At 38.8% G+C, this 23,920-nt stretch overlaps 2 protein-coding genes across 2 annotated transcripts; one reads left to right on the forward strand and one right to left on the reverse strand.

Annotated features, from left to right (window-relative positions):
• Window positions 1-4,806: 4,806 nt before the first annotated feature.
• On the forward strand, window positions 4,807-11,100 carry LOC140138258 (uncharacterized). The gene is made up of 5 exons (XM_072160172.1): window positions 4,807-5,230; window positions 6,151-6,348; window positions 7,536-7,802; window positions 9,278-9,370; window positions 10,328-11,100. Exons 1-5 carry the CDS (start codon window positions 4,807-4,809, stop codon window positions 11,098-11,100), a joined length of 1,755 nt encoding a protein of 584 aa, XP_072016273.1.
• A 1,263-nt stretch (window positions 11,101-12,363) lies between these two features.
• On the reverse strand, window positions 12,364-23,388 carry LOC140138259 (trans-1,2-dihydrobenzene-1,2-diol dehydrogenase-like). Its single transcript, XM_072160173.1, has 7 exons — window positions 22,976-23,388; window positions 20,830-20,993; window positions 19,895-20,030; window positions 18,988-19,103; window positions 18,160-18,180; window positions 16,111-16,270; window positions 12,364-15,421 (listed from the first exon to the last, which is right to left on the reverse strand). The coding sequence occupies exons 1-7, from the start codon at window positions 23,175-23,177 to the stop codon at window positions 15,291-15,293; spliced, it is 930 nt and encodes a 309-aa protein (XP_072016274.1). The 5' UTR covers window positions 23,178-23,388; the 3' UTR covers window positions 12,364-15,290.
• Between the last annotated feature and the right edge of the window lie 532 nt (window positions 23,389-23,920).

Here is a 23,920-nt window from a genome sequence, read left to right on the forward strand (position 1 = left end):
AGTGCTCGTACCTCCCTGAAAAGGACAGAAAATACCTGGCCCAAGGCTCGTCAGCTTAACATCCTTGATGATTGTGACAGCGACTCCGATTTAGCATGCGCCTTTGTTGACCAATCTGACCTTAGTGCGCAGCCCAATGTTCAGACAGCGCTGCGAATTCATGTTGATCAGTCTCCTTATGTAGATGCATTCCACAAGCACCATGCGGTCCGCATCACCATTGACAGTGGATCCACTGGTAATCTCATTCGCGAAAACACTGTCCAACGATTAGGATGCCCCATTCATCAGAGTTCGCAGTCTGCCCGTCAAGCTGATGGGTCATCCCTCTTAAAGTAGTTGGGGAAACAACCTCACCTTTACTCGTGACAGACACTCCTTTGTCTTTAAAGGTCTAGTTGTTAGAGACCTTGACGAAGAAATCCTTGCAGGTATTCCCTTCATGAAATGCAATGATGTCGCAATTAAGCCCTGCTAAGAACCAAATCATCTTGACAGATGGTACAATTATCACTTATGGCGCCAACAAGAGCCCCAAATCCCAGCACACTGTTCGTCGTGCCCATATACTTCGTGGACCTTCTCAAAACACTACCATATGGCCAGGCTCATACGTTGAGGTAAATCTCCCTGCAGACATTGTTGAATCAGATGCTACTTTTGCCATTGAGCCCGTGTTGATACCCCGCCGGTAGGTTCCTACCGCCCAAACAAGCCTGGCCCAAGCCTGATGTAATCACAAGTATTGCAGGCAGGGTTTGCATTCCCAACAATACTGGTGTGCCACTTGTCATCAGAAAGCATGAACATCTTGGCCAGATACACACTGTTTTTTCACCATCACTAACTTCTAAGCCATCACACACTGCTGCAGCAGCATCAGTCAATGTCCCAAAGCCCAGTTCACCGGTTAACTACTCAGCTGCTGTTGCCCTTGACCCAGATGGTATACTTGGCACTTGTGAGCAATCCAACTTCCGCAGTCTTCTCGATGAGTACGATGAGGTTTTTGACCCTAGTTTCCCAGGTTACAATGGTGCTGTCGGCCCTTTCAAATCTGTGGTTAATATGGGACCGGTCCAACCCCCCAACGCAAAGGTCGCTCCCATTGTATGCACAGGATAAACTCCAAGAGTTGCAATCAAAGTTTGATCAGCTTGAAAAAGCAGGCGTCTTTGCTAGACCTGAAGATGTCGGTGTGTGTGTCGAATACCTTAACCCGTCCTTTCTTGTCAAGAAGCCTAATGGAGGCTTTCGTCTGGTTACTGCATTTGCTGATGTCGGTAGATATAGCAAGCCACAACCCTCTCTAATTCCCAATGTGGACTCAACATTATGCTCAATTGCCAAATGGAAGTATTTGATTGCCACTGACTTGACTAGTGCTTTCTACCAAATCCCTTTATCCCATGAGTCCATGAAATACTGTGGTGTTGCAACCCCCTTTCGTGGGGTGCGTGTGTATACACGGTGTGCCATGGGTATGCCAGGTTCTGAAACAGCCCTTGAGGAACTGATGTGTCGTGTCCTTGGTGACCTCTTAGAGAAAGGTGTCGTAGCAAAACTCGCTGATGACTTGTACTGTGGTGGTAATACTGTGGATGAACTTGTTGAGAATTGGCGTCAAGTTTTGCAAGCTTTGTCTAAGTCTGCAGGGGTTACGTCTTTCTGCTTCCAAAACAGTCATTTGCCCCCTAAAGACAGTAATTCTGGGTTGGAGTTGGTCAAATGGAACCCTTTGTGCTAGCCCCCATAGCATCGCCACACTTTCCAGCTGCTCGCCTCCAAGCAAAGTTGGTGGCATGCGGTCCTTCATCGGTGCATACAAGGTTCTGGCCCGTGTCATTCAGAATTGTGCCAGTCTGGTAGCCCCATTAGATGATGCTATTGCAGGGCACCAATCAACTGAAGAGCTTACATGGTCTGATAGTCTGCATACTGCTTTTCACAAGGCTCAAGCAGCACTGTCTTCCGCTAGGGCAGTCACACTTCCCCATCCCAATGATCAGCTTTGGATCATTACTGATGGATCCGTGAAGAAACATAGCATTGGGTCGACATTGTATATTTCCCGCAATGACAAACTCTTCCTCGCCGGGTTCTTCAGTGCTAAATTGCGTGATCGACAGCCAACATGGTTACCCTCAAGTAAATTGAGGCGCTGTCTATTTCTGCCTCCACCAAGCACTTCAGTCCCTATGTTATTCAGTCCAAACACAAGACATGTATCCTCACTGACAGCAAACCTTGTGTTCAGGCATATGAAAAGCTCTGCCGGGTGAGTTTTCAGCCAGTCCTCAAGCGTGTCCACATTCCTCTCCACTGTCAGTCGTTTCCAAGCATCTGTTCGTCATCTTGCAGGATCAGCTAACACCCCTCAGACTTTGCTAGTCGTAATGCCCCTGACTGCACTGAGCCCACTTGTCAAATATGCTCCTTTATCAAACGTGAAGAGGAAGCAACTGTCCTTCGTGTTTCCGCACATGACATTCTGTCCGGGAAAGCTAAGCTCCCCTTTGCCAGCAAAGCAGCCTGGCATGCTATTCAGCAGGAATGCCCGGATCTGCGACGAACACCTGCTCATCTAGTTCAGGGCACTCGCCCTTCAAAGAAAGCTACTTCTGTCAAAGATGTGAAGCGCTATTTGCAGGTTGCATCTAGCGCTAGAGATGGGCTACTTGTTGTTCGTCGTGAGCAACCATTGTCCCCAACTCGCGATTGTATTGTTGTTCCCAGACAGGTCTTAAATGGTCTTCTCACTGCCCTGCACATCCAACTTGACCACCCCTCCAAACATCAGCTCAGTTTGGTGACCCAGCGTTACTTTTATGCTCTTGATATGGACAAGGCTATTGATCAAGTGACATCAACTTGTCACCAGTGTGCTTCTCTGTCCAATGCCCCTAAGACATTGATCGAGCAGTCCTCAAGTGACCCTCCCGATGCAGTTGGCATTTCTTTTGCAGCTGATATCCTGAAGCGTAGCCGCCAGCTAGTCCTTGTGCTGCGCTTGAAACCTCAACGCCCTACACAGCTTCTTGCATTGTCGAGAATGAACAACATGGCACTTTGCGTGATGCCCTGATTCAATTGTGCATTGAACTTCGTCCACTTGATGGCCCCCCTGCAGTCATTCGTACTGACCCAGCACCATGGTTTGTTCGACTCGCCAATGACAAACTTCGCTGCGCTACCATCTATCGGTTGAGATCGGTCGATATTAAAAACAATAACAAGAATCCTGTTGCTGAGAAAGCCATTCGTGAGCTTGAAGATGAGTTGCTCAGACAAGATTCTACAGGTGGTCCGCTACAGCATTATCACTTGCCATTGCTACTGCAGCCCTTAATACTCGCATCAGATCCCGAGGTCTTTCAGCCCGTGAGATGTGGTTTCAGCGAGACCAGTTTACCAATGAGCAGGTTCCTTTCACTGATTGTCAAATGATTCAGGCCCAGCATGCCTTGTGAAAAGCCAACCACCCACACAGTGCTCATTCAAAGGCCCCATTAGCCTCTGCCTCCCCAGCAGCAGAGTTGGAGGTTGGTGATCTTGTCTACCTCTACTCAGATCGCAAGAAATCTCATGCTAGAGATCGCTACTTAGTCACTACTATCGAAGGCCCATGGTGCAACATCCGCAAATTTGTGGGTTCTCAGCTTCGAATACTTCTTATCGTATCAAGAAATCTGAGTGCTTTAAGGGCCAGTATTATCCTGACCTGGAGTCTCGTCCCGTTCCCAAGTCGTCTCCACCCACCGAGGATTCCGAGTTTGTTGAAGTGGTCCCTGAATGTACTCCTCCAGAGCCTCCTTTCATACCTGGCGAGTTGTCCACACCTGCTACTTGTGACCCCCTGCCCAGGAATGCTAATCACTCGCACCCCAGTTCTGAGTCAGATCCTCGCGATCCCTTGCGCGATAGCGGTCATAGCTCCAGCAATACCTCCGGTTTGGTTGCACAGTCTAATCCATGTACCGGTAACAGCAGTGAGGTTAGTGAAAGTATCCCCCAAGCTAGTATGGTTGGCCCTGAGATCATGCCACCATTGCTCACACAAAGGCGTTCCGCGCGCCCTCACAAACTTCCTGAGCACCTGAAAGACTATGTGTTAAACTTAATGGACAGGTCACTGTGTACAATGACATTAATCCATCATCGGTGTCCTCCTATATGGTCACTTCATTGAACTTTGAACTGATTTACGTATGTCATTTGGAATTCTAAAAGAAAACTCTGGAACTGACGTTTACTTCTTTGAACTTTGAACCATTTTACATTCATGTTGAATGTCAGTTTGTCATTGCAGACAAAAAGACTCTTGAACAGTTGATGTTATTGACTGTTGGCACATTGCCTATTTTGAGTGTTCTAAACCAACAGTGTCATAAGCTGTTAGATTGGTTTCTGCAAGTCAGTTGTTAGTAGTAGTTGTTTAGTAGTGTTATCCTCACTTCCTTGTGAGGAAAGTGATCCTTTTTTTTTCTTTAAAAGACAAAAGAGAGAAAAGAGGTAGTTACGCCAGTTGATTCATAGTTGTGTGCCCTTAAGGTGCACTGAGCCTGGAGGGGCTCTCCCTCTCTGTCTCTGCACTCGTGAAAGCTACATGTGCCTGGTTGTGATTATCACATTAGATTAATCCCTAATCCTTTTATTGGCGTAGTGATGAACATCGTTACAGCACATTGCAAGGTGGCGTGACATCAAATGATATCATTTTAGGTGTAATCGCAAAGGCTTATGGGGTCTACCGAAAAGGTCAATCATCAAATTTGTATTATTGAAAAGGATGATTTTTTTTTATTGATGTTCATTTTTCTCATAGCAGATGCATCAGCACCATCTCTTCCCTATCAAAATGTTACACCCTCGCCATTTACAAGCAGCATAACACAAGGTAGCTCACTATCGGCTAGCACAGATCCTGACTTCCAAAATCCATTACTAAATATCAAGATACCATTTGGCAGGAAGCCGTCTCAAACCCCAACTCCAACAGCCTTGCGGCTCAGGAAATGGCGAAATAAAATGATGCAGGACGAAGAGAAATATATGCAAGTGAAAGAAACAGATAGGATACGGTCAAAGATATATGCAAAGAATTTAACTGAAGAGCAGAAAGCTAAGAGACGTGCGGATTCGAGGGAGCGAGTAAAGCGGTGCAGGCTACGCAAGAAGTTGTTGACCATAGGGGTAACAGGCAATGAAGTAGAGGGAACAAGAAAACAAGGTAGGAATCATTTATGACTTGATCATATTTGAAGTCAGAGTCTGATTGACCATAGTCAAGTTACTTGGTGGGAGGTAGCAGGGCCAGAGGTTCTTGACCTGAGTGGTTGTTGTTGGTGGTGGTTGGTAACAGGTGGGATTAGAGTATGGATAGGAGCGGGGTAATAAGGGATGATAGCAGTAATCAACTTTTGTGCTGTCAATTTATTCAATTTGTTCCTTACATATTGAAATTTTGTAATTGAAGCTGTATGAAGCACTCGAAAGTCAGAAATAAAGAGACTATAATTTGGTTCACCTCAAGTTTGGTAGTGACGTCAATGCTTCTTCGCGGTTGCGCTGCAAGCGTGCCAACAAAATGCTCATGTACGCGTGCGTGCACACTTAGGGCGTTTAACTTTACGTGCGCGATTTGATACTGCGGCACGGGAAATACGCACATACACTGTACGTCACTACCAAACTTGAGATGAACCAAATTATAGTTCCCATCCAACAATCCTATCATTTAAACTCCCCACAGCCTGTGATTGGTTAGTAGCATGTAAAATGGGAGGTATTCATCTGGTGCGTACTTCAGAGAAAAGGAATCACAGAAAATAATGAACAATGTCAATACTTTTACAAGGCAGAAAGCAACTTTTCTTGGCATGGTGCCTTCAGGAAAGAAAGTTTCCTATTATATACTTTGACTTAACCCCCCCTCCCCAGACCTAACTATTGAGATGGTTTGTATGTTTGAAGATGAAAAACCTACCATGGGGCACACTTTTTTCCACTGTATTCAGAAATTTCAGTCAACAAATCATAAACAAACTATTTCTGCATTTATCACCGACTTATTATTTATAACGCCTGCAGTTGTGGGGACTACTATATCATACCAATCTGTTATGCAATATCAACCTATTCCTGTTTCAGCTGGATTCCAGTACAGTGGCTTCACAACATCTGAGGTTACACCTGGGATTTCTAATGTCCAGCAGAGCATGGTGGGAAGTTACCAGGGGTGGATGATGGGTAATGACCAGCAGTGCATTGTGGGTCATGAGATGGCCAAGCCACAGCAGCTATCAAGTACTGGTGTTGGAACCAGTGTGTCCCCTGATGTACCAACAGGTAAAAAAATACCTCTTAAAGATTATTTAGTGATTTATCATTTTTTAAAGGTTACTACAGACTATTTGCCAACAGGCAAAGTCCCATCATCACCCATTAATGAGGGCTGATTATTCCATGTAGTGTACAAAACAAAACTGCTACATACATACGGGTACATCCCATCAGTCCTAAACCTAACCCTAAACCTAACCCTAATCCTAACCCTAAACCTAACCCTAAACCTAACCCTAAAAATTCAGACTAGCGGTGTTTCGGACTGACGGGAAGACCCCATACTGCATATTTTTACGGTCTTTCACATAAACCCAAAGATATGCAACGCTCTGTCGCGTAACGCAAAGGCACACACCGCTTTCATGATTTGTTAGAATATGCAAGAATTCACAGCATACAAAGCATGGGGACTTAGGCTGTTGGCAAATAGTCTGTAGCAGTCTGTGAGTGATGCAATTGACAACCTCATTCCCCACTTCACCCATCATGTGGTATCAGTAGAAAGACATACGAGGGGGTATCAAAAAGTTTTAGAAATCGTCCAGAAGTGAAAGAGCTATATCAATGAAATTTTGTCAGTGCAATCACTGGTTTACTTTTTTTACAGGCGCTAGATGTCAGTACTTGCCTGTGTAACCGCATAACTAGCAAAATGGAGAAAATTGAGGCATGTAGCATGATTAAGTTCCATTTTAAGGGTTACAGTGCCCAGAAAATCTGTGATGAAATAAAAATTCCTTTTCCAAAAAGCAACAGAGACACATCACAATCACCACCGAAGATAACTTTTCATTTCATCATCGATTTTCTAGGCACTGCAACCCTTCAAAAGCAGGATCTTAATAATGCTGCTTGCCTTAATTTTCTCAATCTTGCAGTATATGCGCAGTAACTGGGGCAGCAGGTTATTGGCATCTAGTGCCACCTGTAAAAAAAGTAAACATACTTATGAGACCATTTTTGAACCATAGTGTACATAAGGACCAGTGATTGCACTGACAAAATTTCTTTGATATAGCTTATTTACTTCTGGGCGATTTCTAAAACTTTTTGATACCCCCTCGTATATTCTCATTAGTATCCCCACTAAAATTTCAGTTGTATAGTATGAAGGGTTTAAACTTGACCCTCTGTTTTTTTGACAGTTTAAGACAAAAAACATTTTTTCTTGACCTTTTTTCTAACCACAGATGTGTACATGTGGGCTGGTCCAGACATGGTCAACAAAGAAACCAATACTGACACTCAAGCCATACCAAGAACATCCGAAAAAGGCTGTCAAATCCAAGTCAACTCTTGCAGCAGATATTCAGATGCCTCATCACAGACAGACCTGACCCTTAATGACCTGTCCATGTATGACACAGATGACATGGTGATTGACGGTGGAATTGCAAGACGCAAGTTTATTGTAAATGATGTCATGCGAGATGATCAGACATGTAGTTTCTATACAGGTAAAGCTGATGTGAAAATTGAAGCTATTTAGAGGTTAAAGGTGGGTAACCTGATTGAAAATCTCATCCCCCACTTTACCTCATCAAAATGCTGATTTGGGTATCAGAAGAAAGCTCACATTTTTCTCATCAACATATTGAAATTTGGCGTTCCAAATCGGTGTATTTCTGAAGAAATTTGGCAGTTTTTTGATGATATCTTGGGAAATACACTGAGTTGGAACTTCTAATTTCAATATGTTTATGAGAAAAATAGGGCCTTTCACTTGAAATCAATATATTACATGATCATGATGATTATCATTAATAAAAACCCTGTAGACTACCAATATCACACTGTATAAATGTCGGTAATTCCATTAGGAATTAAGCACATGTACAAAAAACATTTACATGTTCTTTTTGTATGAGTGCTTGAAAGGGATGACATTTTATGTTATACGTAAGTTTTAAAGAATTTGATTTTCCAAATATACCAGGTCACCTTCCTTTAATAATTGCACATCTGTTGTTCTGAAGGGAATGTGAAGTATCTAATCATTTTGCTTGGACCTCGAAATATCCTTTGGGGTGCACCCTCAGGATATTCCTTGGTTCTGAAGTTTAGATTTTTCACAATACCCAGCGGCGATGCAAAGTCAATAACCTCATTAATAACCGACACTTTGCTCATGTTTAATACTATCTGCATCATATTTGCTTCTTTTAAATTTGAAAACAAAATACAGTTTTAACTTTATCTTTCATTTTCCCCGTAAAAAATTGAATAGCCCATAGAAAATACTGCTATGGAGACCAATCACACTAGTGTGCAATATAAAATGTCTAAATATGATGACAGTGCCCATGAAAATTGTTTGGACACATAACACGTCACACAACATGGTAATTCTAAAAATGTGGTCATTATACTTTTTCCATAACCAGAATTTGTGTCCTTATATTTAAAATTTATATCTAAATTCACGAGATTATGAATATTTTAAAGTGTGAAAGCATATGGCATTGTGTTTGAAAGGGGCATTTGAGGAAAACACAGCAAAACATGACACAAGCAGCTACAAGCAAAACCCTGAAAATGTTTCAAATCTGGTTTTTTTTTGGCAATCAAAGCTAACTCAATTTCTCAAAGATTTCAAATCAGTGTAATTGTCCAAATTTATTAACAGTCATGTCATAACTTTGATTCAAAAATATTGCTTACATATGTATTGTGACATTTATAACATAACATAACATAACATAACATAACATAACATAACATAACATAACATAACATAACATAACAACTAGCCAGAGGTTTCCAGTGATATAAAAAGGGGGAGGAACCCCCAACTTATTTTGAGAAAAGTGGGGGATGATGCTGTGTATCACGAAATGCCCTTTTGATCGACTTTTTAAAACTCACAGTTATTGACAATTTCTTGAGGATTATCAATTGCTTTATTTCATATCTTTCAAATGTTCATTTCCAGGCTTCTCCCTTGTCATGGTGGCATGGCTGTATCATTTGCTGAAAGGAAGTATTCAGAACCACACAGAAAGGGACACACAAAAAAGGAAAAAAGGTAATATGTGATGCGATCAAGCAAAATCAGTCGGATTACAGAAATTTTTTTACTTATTTGCTCATATGTGACCATCCAGCACAACTGAGCCCTGAAGTCGCCAATCATCATTTTTGAGATATTCAACCAAAATATTCTGCTTGAAATTAGCTTTAAAATGATGTATATCATGTCTATAGTACTTGACATTTAAGTAGTGAAAAATCAATTAATCCTTTGTTTCCTATTGTTTATTGTTAAGTTCAATGGAGCATATCTCAATAGTGGCACTGGAGACATCCGGGCTCAGTTGTGGTGGATGGTCACATATATGGCACAAGTATATGAATATTTTGGTGGTATCTGAATCAGCTGATAAAAATCAGATAATGAAATATTGGTATATCATTGGCTGACTGCATCACTTTTCAGAAGATACAATGCAATTAGTTGTCTTGCTTTCATCAAAAAAGTCTTGTTATTATTCATAGAAGGGATGTGACAAAAGAACTACATGTCTGGTGAATTCATAGCTTGGTTACTTTGTGCAGCTATAGCTGTAAGATACATGTAATGTATTAGCATTCTTATGTGCCATTTCAGGGGGCAGGGGTGTACTACGTACAAATTACCGTACTGGGATGTGCAGCATCAAAATTTCAAAAAATTTCAAAATTTCTCAATTTTGCCCAAAAAACTGACTTTTGGTATATCATTTGGTCCAAAGTTCTTGAATAATTGGTATATGGATGAGTCCACTTCCAAATTCTCAGTAGCACATCCCTACCCAAAACCAAACTTGAGTACCCGCTGGGTATTTAACATTCTGTGGTAAGTAAGACCTATCAATTACTTGGATCGAACAGCTGTATTTGAAAGAGATTAAGTTAATGCATATTGGTATACTTTCTTTTCATCATTATGCACAGAGTGAAAATCATTCCAGTGGGCTGAATCTTCTTGAACAATTCTTACTAGTCCTGGTATGGCTACGACAAGGACTCCATACTGAATTCATAGCCCATCTGTTTGGTGTGACATGTGACACTGTACACCGAGTGAGTGAGTCATGGCTAGGCATCATATGGAAACAGCTACACATTCTAGATATCGCTAAAGATACAGAATTCAGAACTTCTATCAGCGACACCAAAGGTAAGCGATTGGCAACCGATGTTGAAAGTAGCAGTTTGACTGACAAATCCGCAAAGATATTCTCTGGTGATGGAAAACAAAACCATACAAGATGTGCTATTTCAGACATGCCTAAGCTCACTCATACTCTTATATTTCAAAGAAACCGTGACTTTAATTTCACTTTATCTAGTACAGCATGTATCTTCAGCCACATAGCAACATCTTTTAACACATTTGGTTTGACCAAATTTGGAAGTTACAACTCCTCAAAACCGCTTATTCCAAGTTCATCAGTTGGGCAGCAGAGATGGTATGGATGTCACAAGTGGATATCAAAGAATTCAAAGATGTGTGGTAATTTGAAAAGAACAGCTGAAGACATGATAGATATGGGTTCTTCAAAGAGGAGAAAGCTATGTAAGAGAACGTGGAAATTTAGCAGAGAGCAACATGTGCTCAGAAGCAAAATACTGAAGGAGGTGGGAAAGTTTAAGGTGTTACAAACTATTTATTCTTACTCTGAGAAGGTGCTTATACAAAAGGCATTGATGGTTTGTGTTTCACTTGCCAACTTCATCGTGAATGATACATATGCTAATTTGAGGCCAAATTAAAAAGACTAGTTTGCGTATGACATCCTGTTAACTAGACCGAAATTGCCTTACTGCGCAGATCAGCAACCAATCAGGCAGTGTCTAATTTGACCTGACATCAGACGCAAACTAGTCTTTTTTAATTTTGTCTTTGATTATGTGTAAGCAAATTACCAACATCATCGTCAATGATACATGTGCTAAATAAGTAAGTAAATCACCAACATCATTTTGAATGATATGTGTGCTAACTACGCAAATTACCAATGTCATTGTAAATGATATATTGCTAACTAGGCATTGCAAATTGCCAGCATCATTGTGAATAATATGTGTGCTAATTGATACATTGCTAACTAGGCATTGCAAAATGCTAGCAGCATTGTGAATACACTGTAATATGTGCTAATAAGTAGGCAGGTATGTTCTTTGATAAATGTATAGGTGCTTGGTATAAGCATTTTTGTTTGGCCTGTTTGAGTAAAATTCAGAACTTTTGTAAGCAACACACAAAGTGATCCAATTTACAATTGAACATTTTTCAACGGTGCTACAAACTATTTATCTATACTCGGAAATACACAATGCACTTTCTCATTTTGTGTTTCGTTGCCAATATCATTATGAATGACATGCATGATATTTTAATATACCTGCCTACTTAAAAGTACGCAGGTATTTTTATATCGAATAATTATGGTGGTTGCATCACACAAGGAAGCCATCTCAAAATATTAGGCTTATTAGGCTCATGGTTAACATGTTAAGTTAAGGCAGGCATGTACCAGGATTTATTAATTTTGTTATGGGGTTGGGGACTTCCACATTGTGGACCATCAAAACAAATTGACTTGCATTTAAAGGCCCATTCAGTGATTTGCTCATCCGGATGATCGTAGAAATTACCAAAATTCAGATTCATAGATGTGATTACATAGCCTGCCAGTAGTTCAGCCGAAAGCTGTGTATGAAAGATAAAATAAGACATTTTACATGAATCTGTAATTTATATACTGACAGTATATAAATGAGCTATGTGTATTTCAATGGGGCTTCAACTTTGTCATTAATGCTGTTTCCTTGTTTTTTGCCCAAATTTTTCATTTCAGAAATACCTTTTGAGGGTTTTATACACAATTTAATTTTTTTTTAATACTTTCGCTGGAATCTCTAAATGGGACTTTAAATGTCTGTATGCCTAGTGAGTGGTGATAAGGCACCTGTTTTTGTTATAAGTACTTCTTTCAATATGCAACTCATTTTTGATAAGATTTGGATGTATGATTAAGATGCTAATTAATGTACTCGACAAACCGGTATTTTCTAACGCATGATTTTTTTTGTATGTTACATTTCCTGGTATTATATAGATAGAAGCTAGAGTAGTATTTGCAAAGTTCTGGTCAATTCAAAGTTGTATTCCCTTGCCTCAGTATAGTCAGATATCAAGTTTATATTGCATATGTTTTTGTGTAAGTGTTGGGATGGTGTTTAGAATTAGTATCATCCAAATCTTAGTAGTACACTATAAATAAAAAGTTATATTTATATTTTTTCCCAAACATTATTACAAATTATTTTGTCAACAGTTACATAACATTATGCTAGAAAGTTTTCAAAAATGTTATAACAATTTAATTGTTTTCAACTTTTTTGTGTGTTGCTGGGACAGTAACGTGTGTGTTGAGCCTCATTATTAAAATGATACAGTTATCAAAATAACCAAAACTTATCAACTCCCTGACAATTCTAAGAAACAATAAACCTCATGTATTAACATTTAACCTTATTATTCATAAGGTCATCGATATATGACAATCTATGCATTCCAATAACCTGTATTTTTTGAGAACTTTTTTTTCATTTATCATGTTTATTGGAGATAATAATATGGTATCATACAAACAAACAGACAAACAAATAAAAATAATCAGGCACCATTTTTTTCTTACAACCTTTAATTATCGCCAAAACAATACAGTTTTTGTCAGTGGCTTGTGCAAGTTTTCAAAAGTGGGTGGGGTGCTCAAGAATCTAAAAAGTGGAGGGGGACCCAAAAAATGTTCCAAAATTTTAGCCAAATTGCTAACATTTATATGATGCATGATAGCCCTGTAAATTGTCCCCAGGTTACATTTCTCCGGACTGGATGCAATTTCATTTTGCAAAAGGTACGGGGCATCCCCTCCCCCATTTGCACATGCCACTGGCTTTTGTACCCCGGTATACAAGAAAAGAAAAATAGCAACTTTTTGTGCCTTGCAAGTATGTAAGAATTTCACTGGAAGACAAGTCAACAAAAAGCATTTTAAACATGAACAATGTATGTGAAATTCTTGCATTTATGAATAGGTTAAGGTGCATGTCACACTTCATGTGATACAACCATTAAGTACAAACCAATGATATTTTTTGAATTGCATGAATAAACAGGGCTTATAGGGGTAACAAATAATATCATCAATGAAAATGGCACAGAAGAGCAGAAAATGTCATTCCATTTACATGTAGGTAGGGTATGACAAAAATATATTGAGCATTCCTTATTCATTTTATGGTCCATATGGTTTTACAACAATATCACAGACATTTAAAATTTTTGATGAAGTGAAGACCTTATATTCTTGTTATTGATCTTATGAGGGTGAAAGATATTTTGTTTGAATTTAAACAAACTCAAAGAATAAGTATTTACCAATGTTTTTTATAATAAAATATATAGTTTCATGCAATAGTTTATCCTCTGTATGTTAAAGAGCAGCTGTTTTCTGAACAACTTTTTAAAATTGGTCTTTGGACAAGCAAACTATTTTTTTGCTACACCAAAGGGTGGACATGTAGAACATGTTAAATGTTTGTTAAAGAGTTATCTTTTGTACAGTTACCCAGTATTGTCGCTAACCCCTGGACACTACTGGTCATCTAACAGCATTTCTGATTGGTTGATAACTTGAAATGCTCATTTCAATTGCCAATTATGAATAGGCTTTAAACTATTTACGGTCAAACTTGCATTTGCAGATGATCTTATTAATACTCTCCTCGATTGGTTCAAAATAGGACACAATATTCATTTTGACCAATGGGCAGGTAGTTCTCATGGGGTTAAGCACACTTTGTCTTTGGGAAAAGATAAGATAGTACAATGATATATTGGTGGTTTAATATTTACAATTATATACAGCTTAGGGAACAAACCAAAAGTTTATTGATGTCCTATAAATGAAAGTCCTTTTGTTAGGGTGAGGGGGAGGGTCAAAAAAATGTTTGTAAAAACTTGTTAAAATATCAGTCACAAAGTTGATCTTTTGAGGTTGGAATTTTCAATATTTCACATCTACCGTAAACGTTCCCCTAATGGCGCACATGGGCTCCTTTGCCTCGGGGTAAATTTTATGTACAATATGTACAAATAGAGAGCTCTCTCCTCTAAAAATCTCAACAAGAATTAAGGGTATGTGCCCTTATTTGCAGGTGAGATTTTTATGGGAGGGCACTTTTCGTTTGTGTCTAAAATTTCAGTTATGTCAAGGAAGCCCATAGCGCCATTAAGCGAAATGTTTACGGTATGTTACAGGGAGGGAGGAGGTCAGCCTCCAAATGTAAGCACTTTTGTTTATAGGATATCATTGAACTTATGTATTGTTACCTTACCCATACCAATCTTCAGTTTAATATACATGGTTTATATTGACTCATAAAGTTAATAAACAAAATGATGACAACTTCATGTTCTCAACAATGTTCACTATAATAGTTTGTTTTACAAAGGAAGACTAAAGGAGATAATTTGGTCTGGCAGGTTTAGATGGGTATAATGTCTTAAAAACACTGAATTCATGTTCAAGTACTGGCATAAAAATATAAGTAACCAAAATAAGCTGTCACACACAACAGCAACAGTAACAACAACACTGGCAGTTGCTACATCAAGCTAATTCCATCTTGTGGATGCATAATTGGCTTCTCTGTAAGAACGTCACCACAACGTAGTGAAAATTATAATAATGAGGATCTCATCTTGATGAAGATATTTACAGATTTCCGCATCTGGTTTAGTAGCCCAAAAGCCCAAATTGATGATGAAACTGAAATACAGTGTTTTCGGAGCCTTTCGGGAAGCACTTCAAATAATTTCAGCAATATGTCTATTGAAATGTACAAAGTATGTAGAGGGTGGGTGTGTAAACGAGTAGTTTGTTTAAACCATTTTATTGGCAAGGCATGACCATATTGGCCCGTTCATATTCCAGCTGATAGCCAACATCATGTCTGGCTTTGTCCATAATAGAAGCAATCACAAGACTGTCGGAGACACTCATTAGTGGTGATTCTAATTTGCCTGAGAAAAAAAGAGAGAAAATGCAAACTTGTATAAAGGGAGCTTATAATATAGGATGCCTATGCAAGTGTTAGTGATATAAGTGATGAAGCTGGAAACAAAATATCCAAATGTATTGTAGGAGTGGTTTCCCACATCTCTCGTTCTCCTTCTCTTTCTCTCCATCTCTATTCCTCACTATCCTCTTTCTCTTACTCTTGATGAATGATTAGGTTTGATTTTATGACTATAATTGAATTTTGTAAGGTATCAAACGTTAGGAAAATCTATTTCACATAAAAATAACATAAAAACTCGATAGTTAGCATATGTGCTTACTATCAAGTGCTTTTAAAACATGCAAACATGAAGAGCCCCATCCACAAAAGTGTAAAGGGTTTTGAGCAAATCATCAATACACATATACGAACAAGTAAACCTGCAAATGTGTGTCTCAACCCCATTAGCTCAGTTGGTGAAGCGCCGGACTTTGATTTCATGTTTTCAAAAGCGCTCAATAGTAAGCACATATGCTAACTATCGAGTTTTTACGGTAGTTTGAAATTGAAATTTCAGAATTTTTCATATTAGATTTTTGATTATTTAGCCCACTTATTATTTCACTTTAATACACAAGCACAATACACAAACACACACCACCCCTATGCACCTGATACACCCCATGTTAGATAATGAGAAAGTTACACTACCTGCTTTAATACACTCTTTAACAGCATCCGCCTCATATCTGAGAAACCCTTCCATGATGCCAGGTGCTTCCTTTGCTACTGGGAAGTCTAATACCTTAGTTTTGCCATCCCCATCAGTAGTGACTTCAAGTTGTGTTGGACGAGACATCACATCAACAACCTGTTAAAAAGAGCTTGAGAATAAATATCCTAATATCCTTTGTGGCTATACTAAATCACCATGGTTGCTGCTGATGGTTTGTGATTTTTGCAATTTATTTTGTAAGGGTACCAAGAATCAGGAAAATCTACATTGTAGTTTGAATTTTTCATATTAACATTTGATTTATATATGCATTTTTTTTAAAGTCAGGCATATACGAGGGGGAATAAAAAAGTTTTAGAAATCGCCCAGAAGTGAAAGAGCTATATCAATGAAATTTTGTCAGTGCAATCACTGGTCCTTATGTACACTATGGTGCAAAAATGGTCTCATAAGTATGTTTACTTTTTTTTACAGGAGCTAGATGTCACTACCTGTCTTTTAACCGCATAAACCAGCAAAATGGTGAAAATTGAGGCATGCAGCATGAATAAGTTCCATTTTAAGGGTTACAGTGCCCAGAAAATCTGTAATGAAATAAAAATTCCTTTTCCAAAATGTGACAGAGACATATCACAATCACCACCGAAGATAACTTTCATTTCATCATCAATTTTCTAGGCACTGCAACCCTTCAAAAGCAGGATCTTAATAATGCTGCTTGCCTCAATTTTCTCAATCTTGCAGTTTATGCGCAGTAACTGGGGCAGCAGGTTATTGGCATCTAGTGCCACCTGTAAAAAAAGTAAACATACTTATGATACCATTTTTGCACCATAGTGTACATAAGGACCAGTGATTACACTGACAAAATTTCATTGATATAGCTCTTTCACTTCTGGGCGATTTCTAAAACTTTTGATACCCCTCAGATCTTGGCATTAACAGCTGAAATCTAGGAGATAACGCTGACGAAAAATTCCTGCCTTCTTTTCTTCTATACTTGCTGTAGTGTTTGAGGATTACATTTGACAATAGCTGGAGGAAGATGAGGAGGGGGAGGGTGGGGGTGGTGATTGATTCTAATTTACGATTTCCTGACTTTTTATACCGGTAACCAATATCAGGAAAGTCTACTACCTTATAGTTTTCCTTTTGTTGGACAAAATTCCTACTATTATTAGACAATAATAATGTTGATGATGACAATGATGGTGATTATAATTAACAAATGCAATCATGGAATTTATTTATATGAAGTATTTGCAATGTATATCCAAAATCAGGAAAATCACTTTTCCTTTTGTGGGAAATTTTTTGTTGTTATAATGGACATTAGGCCCACATTAAAACGTACTGACTGGATAATGATATTAGTGATGGTTATTATTATGATTGGCTAGTTAATTGGTTGAATGATTGATGTAATTTGTGATTTAATATCTGATTCTTTTGTTAAATGTATCCAAAGTCAGGAAAGTCTACTCTACCTTGTAGTTTGCCTTTAGTGGGGCAATTTTTAAAATTATTTTTTTAAACATAAATTATATGCTACTTTGGGTGGATGATGATAATTGGGGTGATTGTGATGTAGGATAATGATGATGATGGTGGTGGTGGTGTTGCTGCTGGTATTAATGGTTGTGATGATGATGATGATGATGGTGGTGATGCTGTTGGTATTGGTGAAGATGATGGTAAATGTTACTGCTGACATTGATGATGATGATGATGATGATGCTGGTGGTAGTTGTGGTTATATGGTAGTTGTGGTTATAATGCAGATATTGGGACTGTGGTGTCGATGATGGTGGTGATTGTAGTTAGGATGATGGTAGTGGTATTGATAGTGCTCTCCCCTAGGTGGCACCCACAAGGTGATATTTTAATATCACAACATTATCTAATAATAAAGGTACTTGCTTTTATGTGTCCCTTTGTACCAAATACGTGGGCTTCTCCAGTAAGTTTGGTGGAACCTGAGCATGTAAGAGAAGCCAATCCGTAGCCTTCAAACTGAAGATTCATAGTGCAAGTATCATCAACACCTAAGAGAAGGATGCAAAACGTTTTATTGTTAACTTTTATAAGTTATAATTTTAAGCTGTAACAATACAGTTCGATACTGGTCACTCAATGATAACGTACAGTATTCACTCTAAGTTAGGAATAGGCAGCCGCATTTCTGTGATCGTAGCACTTTCTACAGGATAAATAATTCCATCTAGTTTTGGTTATAGGCCTTCTACTAAATTCTTGGTCTTGAAGATAAGGAGTGAAGTGGATGAATGATAACACTATGGACCACAATGGCCTCATCCCAATGGTATAGTTCACTAACCTCAATTTTATAATCAATCATAGTGCAAAATTTGACCTCAAGTTGCAGAGTATGAGTTTTTGTACTTAAATTTTCAAAGGTCGTTCAATGAATGTACAAATGTATTGGGGTTAAAGAACTGTGCCCTGATCGATGAGCATGTTGTGGATCCTAGTGTAAGGATCGAACGAAGGTAGCAATCCTGTCTTCTCACGCAAGGGTGTCAATCATGCATGGGGGAACAGGAGACATGTCGGCACAAACTTTTTTTTGCAAAATTAACCACTTTTTGTTCAGCCACCTTTTGGCATTGAGGCACACTGACTACTTTTAAAATGTGCATGCTCGTACAAGCTGCTCGTGTAGCACTGGCGTGTCCAGGATCCTTTCCTGCGGGGGGCTCAGAGGGTCTTTCAGATTTATGCGGGGGGCTTACATTTTACATGTTTTTAACAAAGTGCGGGGGCTTCAGCATCCAAAGCCTCCCCCCCTGGACACGTCACTGTGTAGGCCCACGTTTTCTTTCAATACCTACCAGTTTCTGTAAGAAAACCTTTTGCTGATACGGAAACAGGAGCTTTCCTCCAAACACCATCAAAGCAAACTGAATCGGGTATATTCCAAGATCAAGAATGGCACCACCTCCAAGTTCTGTTTCCAAAAAGTTGAGTCATGACAAAAGTGTAAATACAAAATAACGAATTAACCATTTTAACACGCCGCTTTCTATGGGAAAAAAGGCAATTCTATAGACATACACGTCTACTCTAAATCATATCGTATTTTAATTAGCACTTTCTCTCGTATTGTCCTTAACATGCAATCTACAGCTTACAGCAATACTTAGTTCGAACCTCCATATCAGTCGCAGCCGAATACATTCGGGCCTATAAGAATCAACACTTTAATAGGAGTGCAAGCTGACGTAAACCGTGCATTGCCTGCTACTAGTATTTTCTGAAATTGCAAATTGTATTTTTTCATGATCCAATGACCCTTTGCATGAATTCTGCATAGTTGTAACTATATAAGAAATAAAATAAGTTCATTTAGGCCAACGTGACAAACTTAACAACGTCAATTCGCCAGCGAAGTGGGTGGTTACATATAACTCCCTGGTAACTGGATCACGCACCTTTTGGAATTGGTAGTACATGCTATAGACTTTGTGTTGTGATCATTTTGATCGTGGTGCAGAACTCAAAAGCGTAATCCAGTCCCGGGATCTAGTTGACATAGTGATAATCGGATTGCACGTAACACTTCGCTGGCGAATGCAGATGAAACTTGAATTCTACTACAAGATCACCTGGAAATGACGTGCTTTAAAAATAAAAACATGTGGCCCGCGCAGTTTTTCATTGCTTATTTCTGGCCAGATGAGTGTTTAAGGATGCGCCAAGATAAGTATTTGGATAGCTACGCGACGGCGAATTTCTTACCATTTTTCAGTATTCTCTCCTTGTGCATGAGAGACAAGCCATAGTTGGCAAACACTACTTTCACTTCCCCGATCTTCTCCGTAGATATTAGTTCACGAATTTTTGAGTAAGCTGGGCTAAATCGTCCACAAATAGCCTTTATTCAACGAATGAAAGTAACATAATCAATTAACACCATTATTTTGGCAATAAACTTATCAGGTAAAGTAACCGACTTCATCACAACAATCAAACAGACTGTTTCCCGGGACTATTGGAGCTCCTCCACGCAACCAGCTAAGGCTCCAAAAGACCCCTCAAACACTGCAATTTTGTCATGCACAAAGCCTCAAAAAGAGTGACGCACCAAGTCCAGTGTTTTATCAATTGAACGCGATTGATTTATCAAGCACAGTATCGAATGATTTGAGTATAGAAGGCCTTAAGTCGGCGGTCTCAGGCCCGTAACCAAGGGACGCCCCCCCCCCCCATCCCGAAATTCCCATTTTTTACCCAAAAGGTCCCATTTGCGAGCGTAGCGATCGAAAAAATTTGGGTTTTTTTATGCCTTTTTGGTTAAAAAGGTCCAAATTTTGGAAAAAAAAGTCCACTTTTACAAAATGCGGCCCCCAATGAATCCTGGTTACGTGCCTGGGCGGTCTTGCGGCCTCTCAAAATGCACAGTCATCATCATAATCATGGTCAATCGCCGATTATCATGCACTGTGTGAGTTAATTATCCATCATATATGTCGTGAAAAAGTTATAATTCAAATTCTGTGTATAAAATTAGAACGGCAAAAGAATTAAATAATACCTATTCAACTAATTTTCAAAAGGTCAGCATGTTCAGGAGCAAACAAGTGCAGTTAAAACTTCCACGATCATGACGATGAAATATTTTGCTTTAGTAATCAAGTCTATTTCACTAAAATCACACATGTTTAACTTCTCACCTCCATACAAAATAGATTCTTTTCCTTGGCTAAATCGGTGATTCTTTTGACCTGACCTTTAGTCAAACCCATCGGTTTTTCACAGAGAACATGTTTGCCATTGTTGAGCATCAATTCACAGGCACTGAGATGTTCAGAATTAACGATGCCTACGTAAACAACATCTGAAATAAAGTATCGGGAGAGACAAATTCAAACTAGATCAGATTCAGATATCAGTCATAATTCAATCCTGTAGGCCTACTATAGTAATTTAATAGTATGATTAAGTATAAAGTTATAGGTACTTTTATAGAATTTTATATAAAAGTTAACTATACTCTTCTACCATATTATTTGCAGAAGAGCACGCTGTTCTCTCTTTGGAAAGTGCATGTTAAAACGGGATGAATAGGGACAGGGGATGCACATACAGTGACAAGGTTTTTTTTTCACATCAATTAATATCTGCGGAGCCATTTCCAAAAAAACCTGATGGTTTGCTTTTCCAACTTAGTATTTATTAAGTTTTGACCTGACCTCCGGAATGCTTTCAAACTTTTAACCCTAATCCCCGGGCCCTAATCCCTGTCCTGCCCTTATTCACCCAGTTTTATTCGCTACTTGCACGGTTCCGCCATTATGCACTATGTGCGGGAGAGCCTCGAACTGGCAGCATACATGAATGGGAATTGAACTAGTCATAACGTTCTGTGTAAGGTTACATAATTCTTCCTTTCATGTATGCTGCCAGTTCGAGGCTCTCCCGCACATAGTGCATAATGGCGGAACCGTGCAAGTAGCGAATGGCATTGGTTTTTGGAACAATAAAATCTGGTCGTCATTTTATTGTCACCATAATCAGTGATCCGTGTAGATATCGTCCGACGTTCATTGTTAAGGCCGCTACAGACTTTGTAGTGGATGTAGAATATTCGATGCAAATGTCTTCGTTACTTGAATCTATTCCCATTATATTTCCATTAATGTTTATCTTCTAACGAATGTTTGATGACGTAAAATCGATATAATATATTTCCACCAGACATTGGACATTACATATAATTGTTTTTCTGTCATCGCACATTCGCTAGAATCAAAATGATAAAAAATAAAAATAAAAAAGTTAAAAAATAAAATGAATTGAAATAGATTGAACAACGAATACAACATGAACTTTTTGAACGAATATTCTACGTTCAATATTCGAAGTCTGTATGGCACTTTACACTAATTTTATATACAGGTAGACCTATGAGCCTATTCAATTTATACAAATGAATTATATGCTTGGAATGATTTAGATTTAGAAGAAATTTCCAACAGGCTCCGCGTATGGATATCAAAAACTGAAAAGATTAAGGCTTTAAAAACCAGACAAAATATGCACCTTGTACATATAGAAACTCGAAATATACACACACTATATTATAGCTTACATTGTCTGTGGGACACTTTTATTTATTTATTTAAACGTAACGTCTGACGATTGCCTTTAGCATGAAACTCAGAGCAACGACATGGCAACGACTTTGAATATTTAGTGAATTTAGCCCCCCCCCGTGGATAAAGTTGGGCTGGACAAGGAGCGTAACCTTATTTATTTATTTTGTTAGTTAGGCGCTTAGTTACTTTAATACTTAGGCATTTAGTTCAGGTCACAGTGATAGTGATTCAGAAAATATAGACATAGGCCTAGATAGTTTGACCTACCTACGACCTACAGTCTATCTAGAGTTTTATAACATTATCAAAAATATCAAAGGTTGAAATTTGTGGTCTATTGGGTACGTTCAAACATATAAAATTTATCAGATTTTGAGAAAAATTGTCAAAAAATTTCGTACATTAATTTGGACTCAACGGACAATAACTCCGTATTAAACTCCTTGGGTGCAGATAGGGGGTGGGTGGGGTCCAAGGTGACGGGGGGCAACATTTGACAAAATTGGTCAAACATGCATGGTCAAAAAGGTTCAAATCTAAAATACTCAGCGGCCAGCATCACTGGAGTCTGGGGGACCGGGGAGAGATAAAGAGAGGAAGCAGATCGATCGTCCACAGGGGGAGGGGGAAGCTTCCCGGTCTTATCCCCTTCGCCAAATCGTCACTCTTTCAAAATATCATAGGCCTATTTTTATTTCATAACTTACCCCCGGGAACTTACCAACATCAGCATCTTTAGCAAGATTTTGATATCCACCGTACGCTTTGCCAATTTTATTTTTATCTGCAAATTGTCGAGCATTTTCTTCACTCCGAGCTGCAACTGCTTCTACTTTATGCTCTTCAGTTGGAGAACTTTGCAAGGCATTAACAAAGGACTGACAGATCCTGCCGCTGCCACATATTCCCCATTTTAATGCCATTATCGCTGATTATGATGGTACATGTATTGCAAGCAGAAATTACAGACCTAAGCAGCTAGCAGCTATTACAGGCCTATAATATGCGTGTGTTTTTGTCCAACAGCTTCCAGCTGATACCATTGGATGATACAATACAAGCTAACAACAGCAAGGTCAGTTGGTGTTCGGTTTCAGCTGCTAGGTAAGGTTTGTTGAACTTGGGTCAAAGTTTTATACGGTGTTCTGTGTAGCACATACGTGCGATTTTGTATTTGTTTCTTTGTTTTGTTTACCCAGGTTGGTCCGTGAGGGACACTAGACTATGCCATAGTCGATTTTTGATAAATAAAACATGTTATTAATCATGATGAAAGCATTCAGTTGAACTCGAAATTATACTGATATTTATTACATCAAAATACTAGTTAAAATTGTTATGAAAAAGTTTCAATAATTATATTAGTGACAGTATAAGGTAAAGTATACGTAGGCTTATATTATTGCATGCAACATCATAATGTCATTATATAAGCACTTCAATACTGAACAATTCTAATTTTAGAATCTGCCAGTTAATTATCCGAGTTAAAAATCGACTATGGACTTTCACTTTTACCCCGGGACTTCGTACTCTAAAACACACTGTCAATCATACTTGTTTATCAATCAAATCTAACCACAAGACTAAGCATGGTGGTACAATACGCGCTAGATGCGTTCATCCTTCAACTTTCGCAGCTTTTCGCGCCAGCACAAAAGCGCCG

This window comes from Amphiura filiformis, chromosome 17 (genome assembly GCF_039555335.1).
Source record: "Amphiura filiformis chromosome 17, Afil_fr2py, whole genome shotgun sequence".
NCBI lineage: Eukaryota > Metazoa > Echinodermata > Ophiuroidea > Amphilepidida > Amphiuridae > Amphiura > Amphiura filiformis.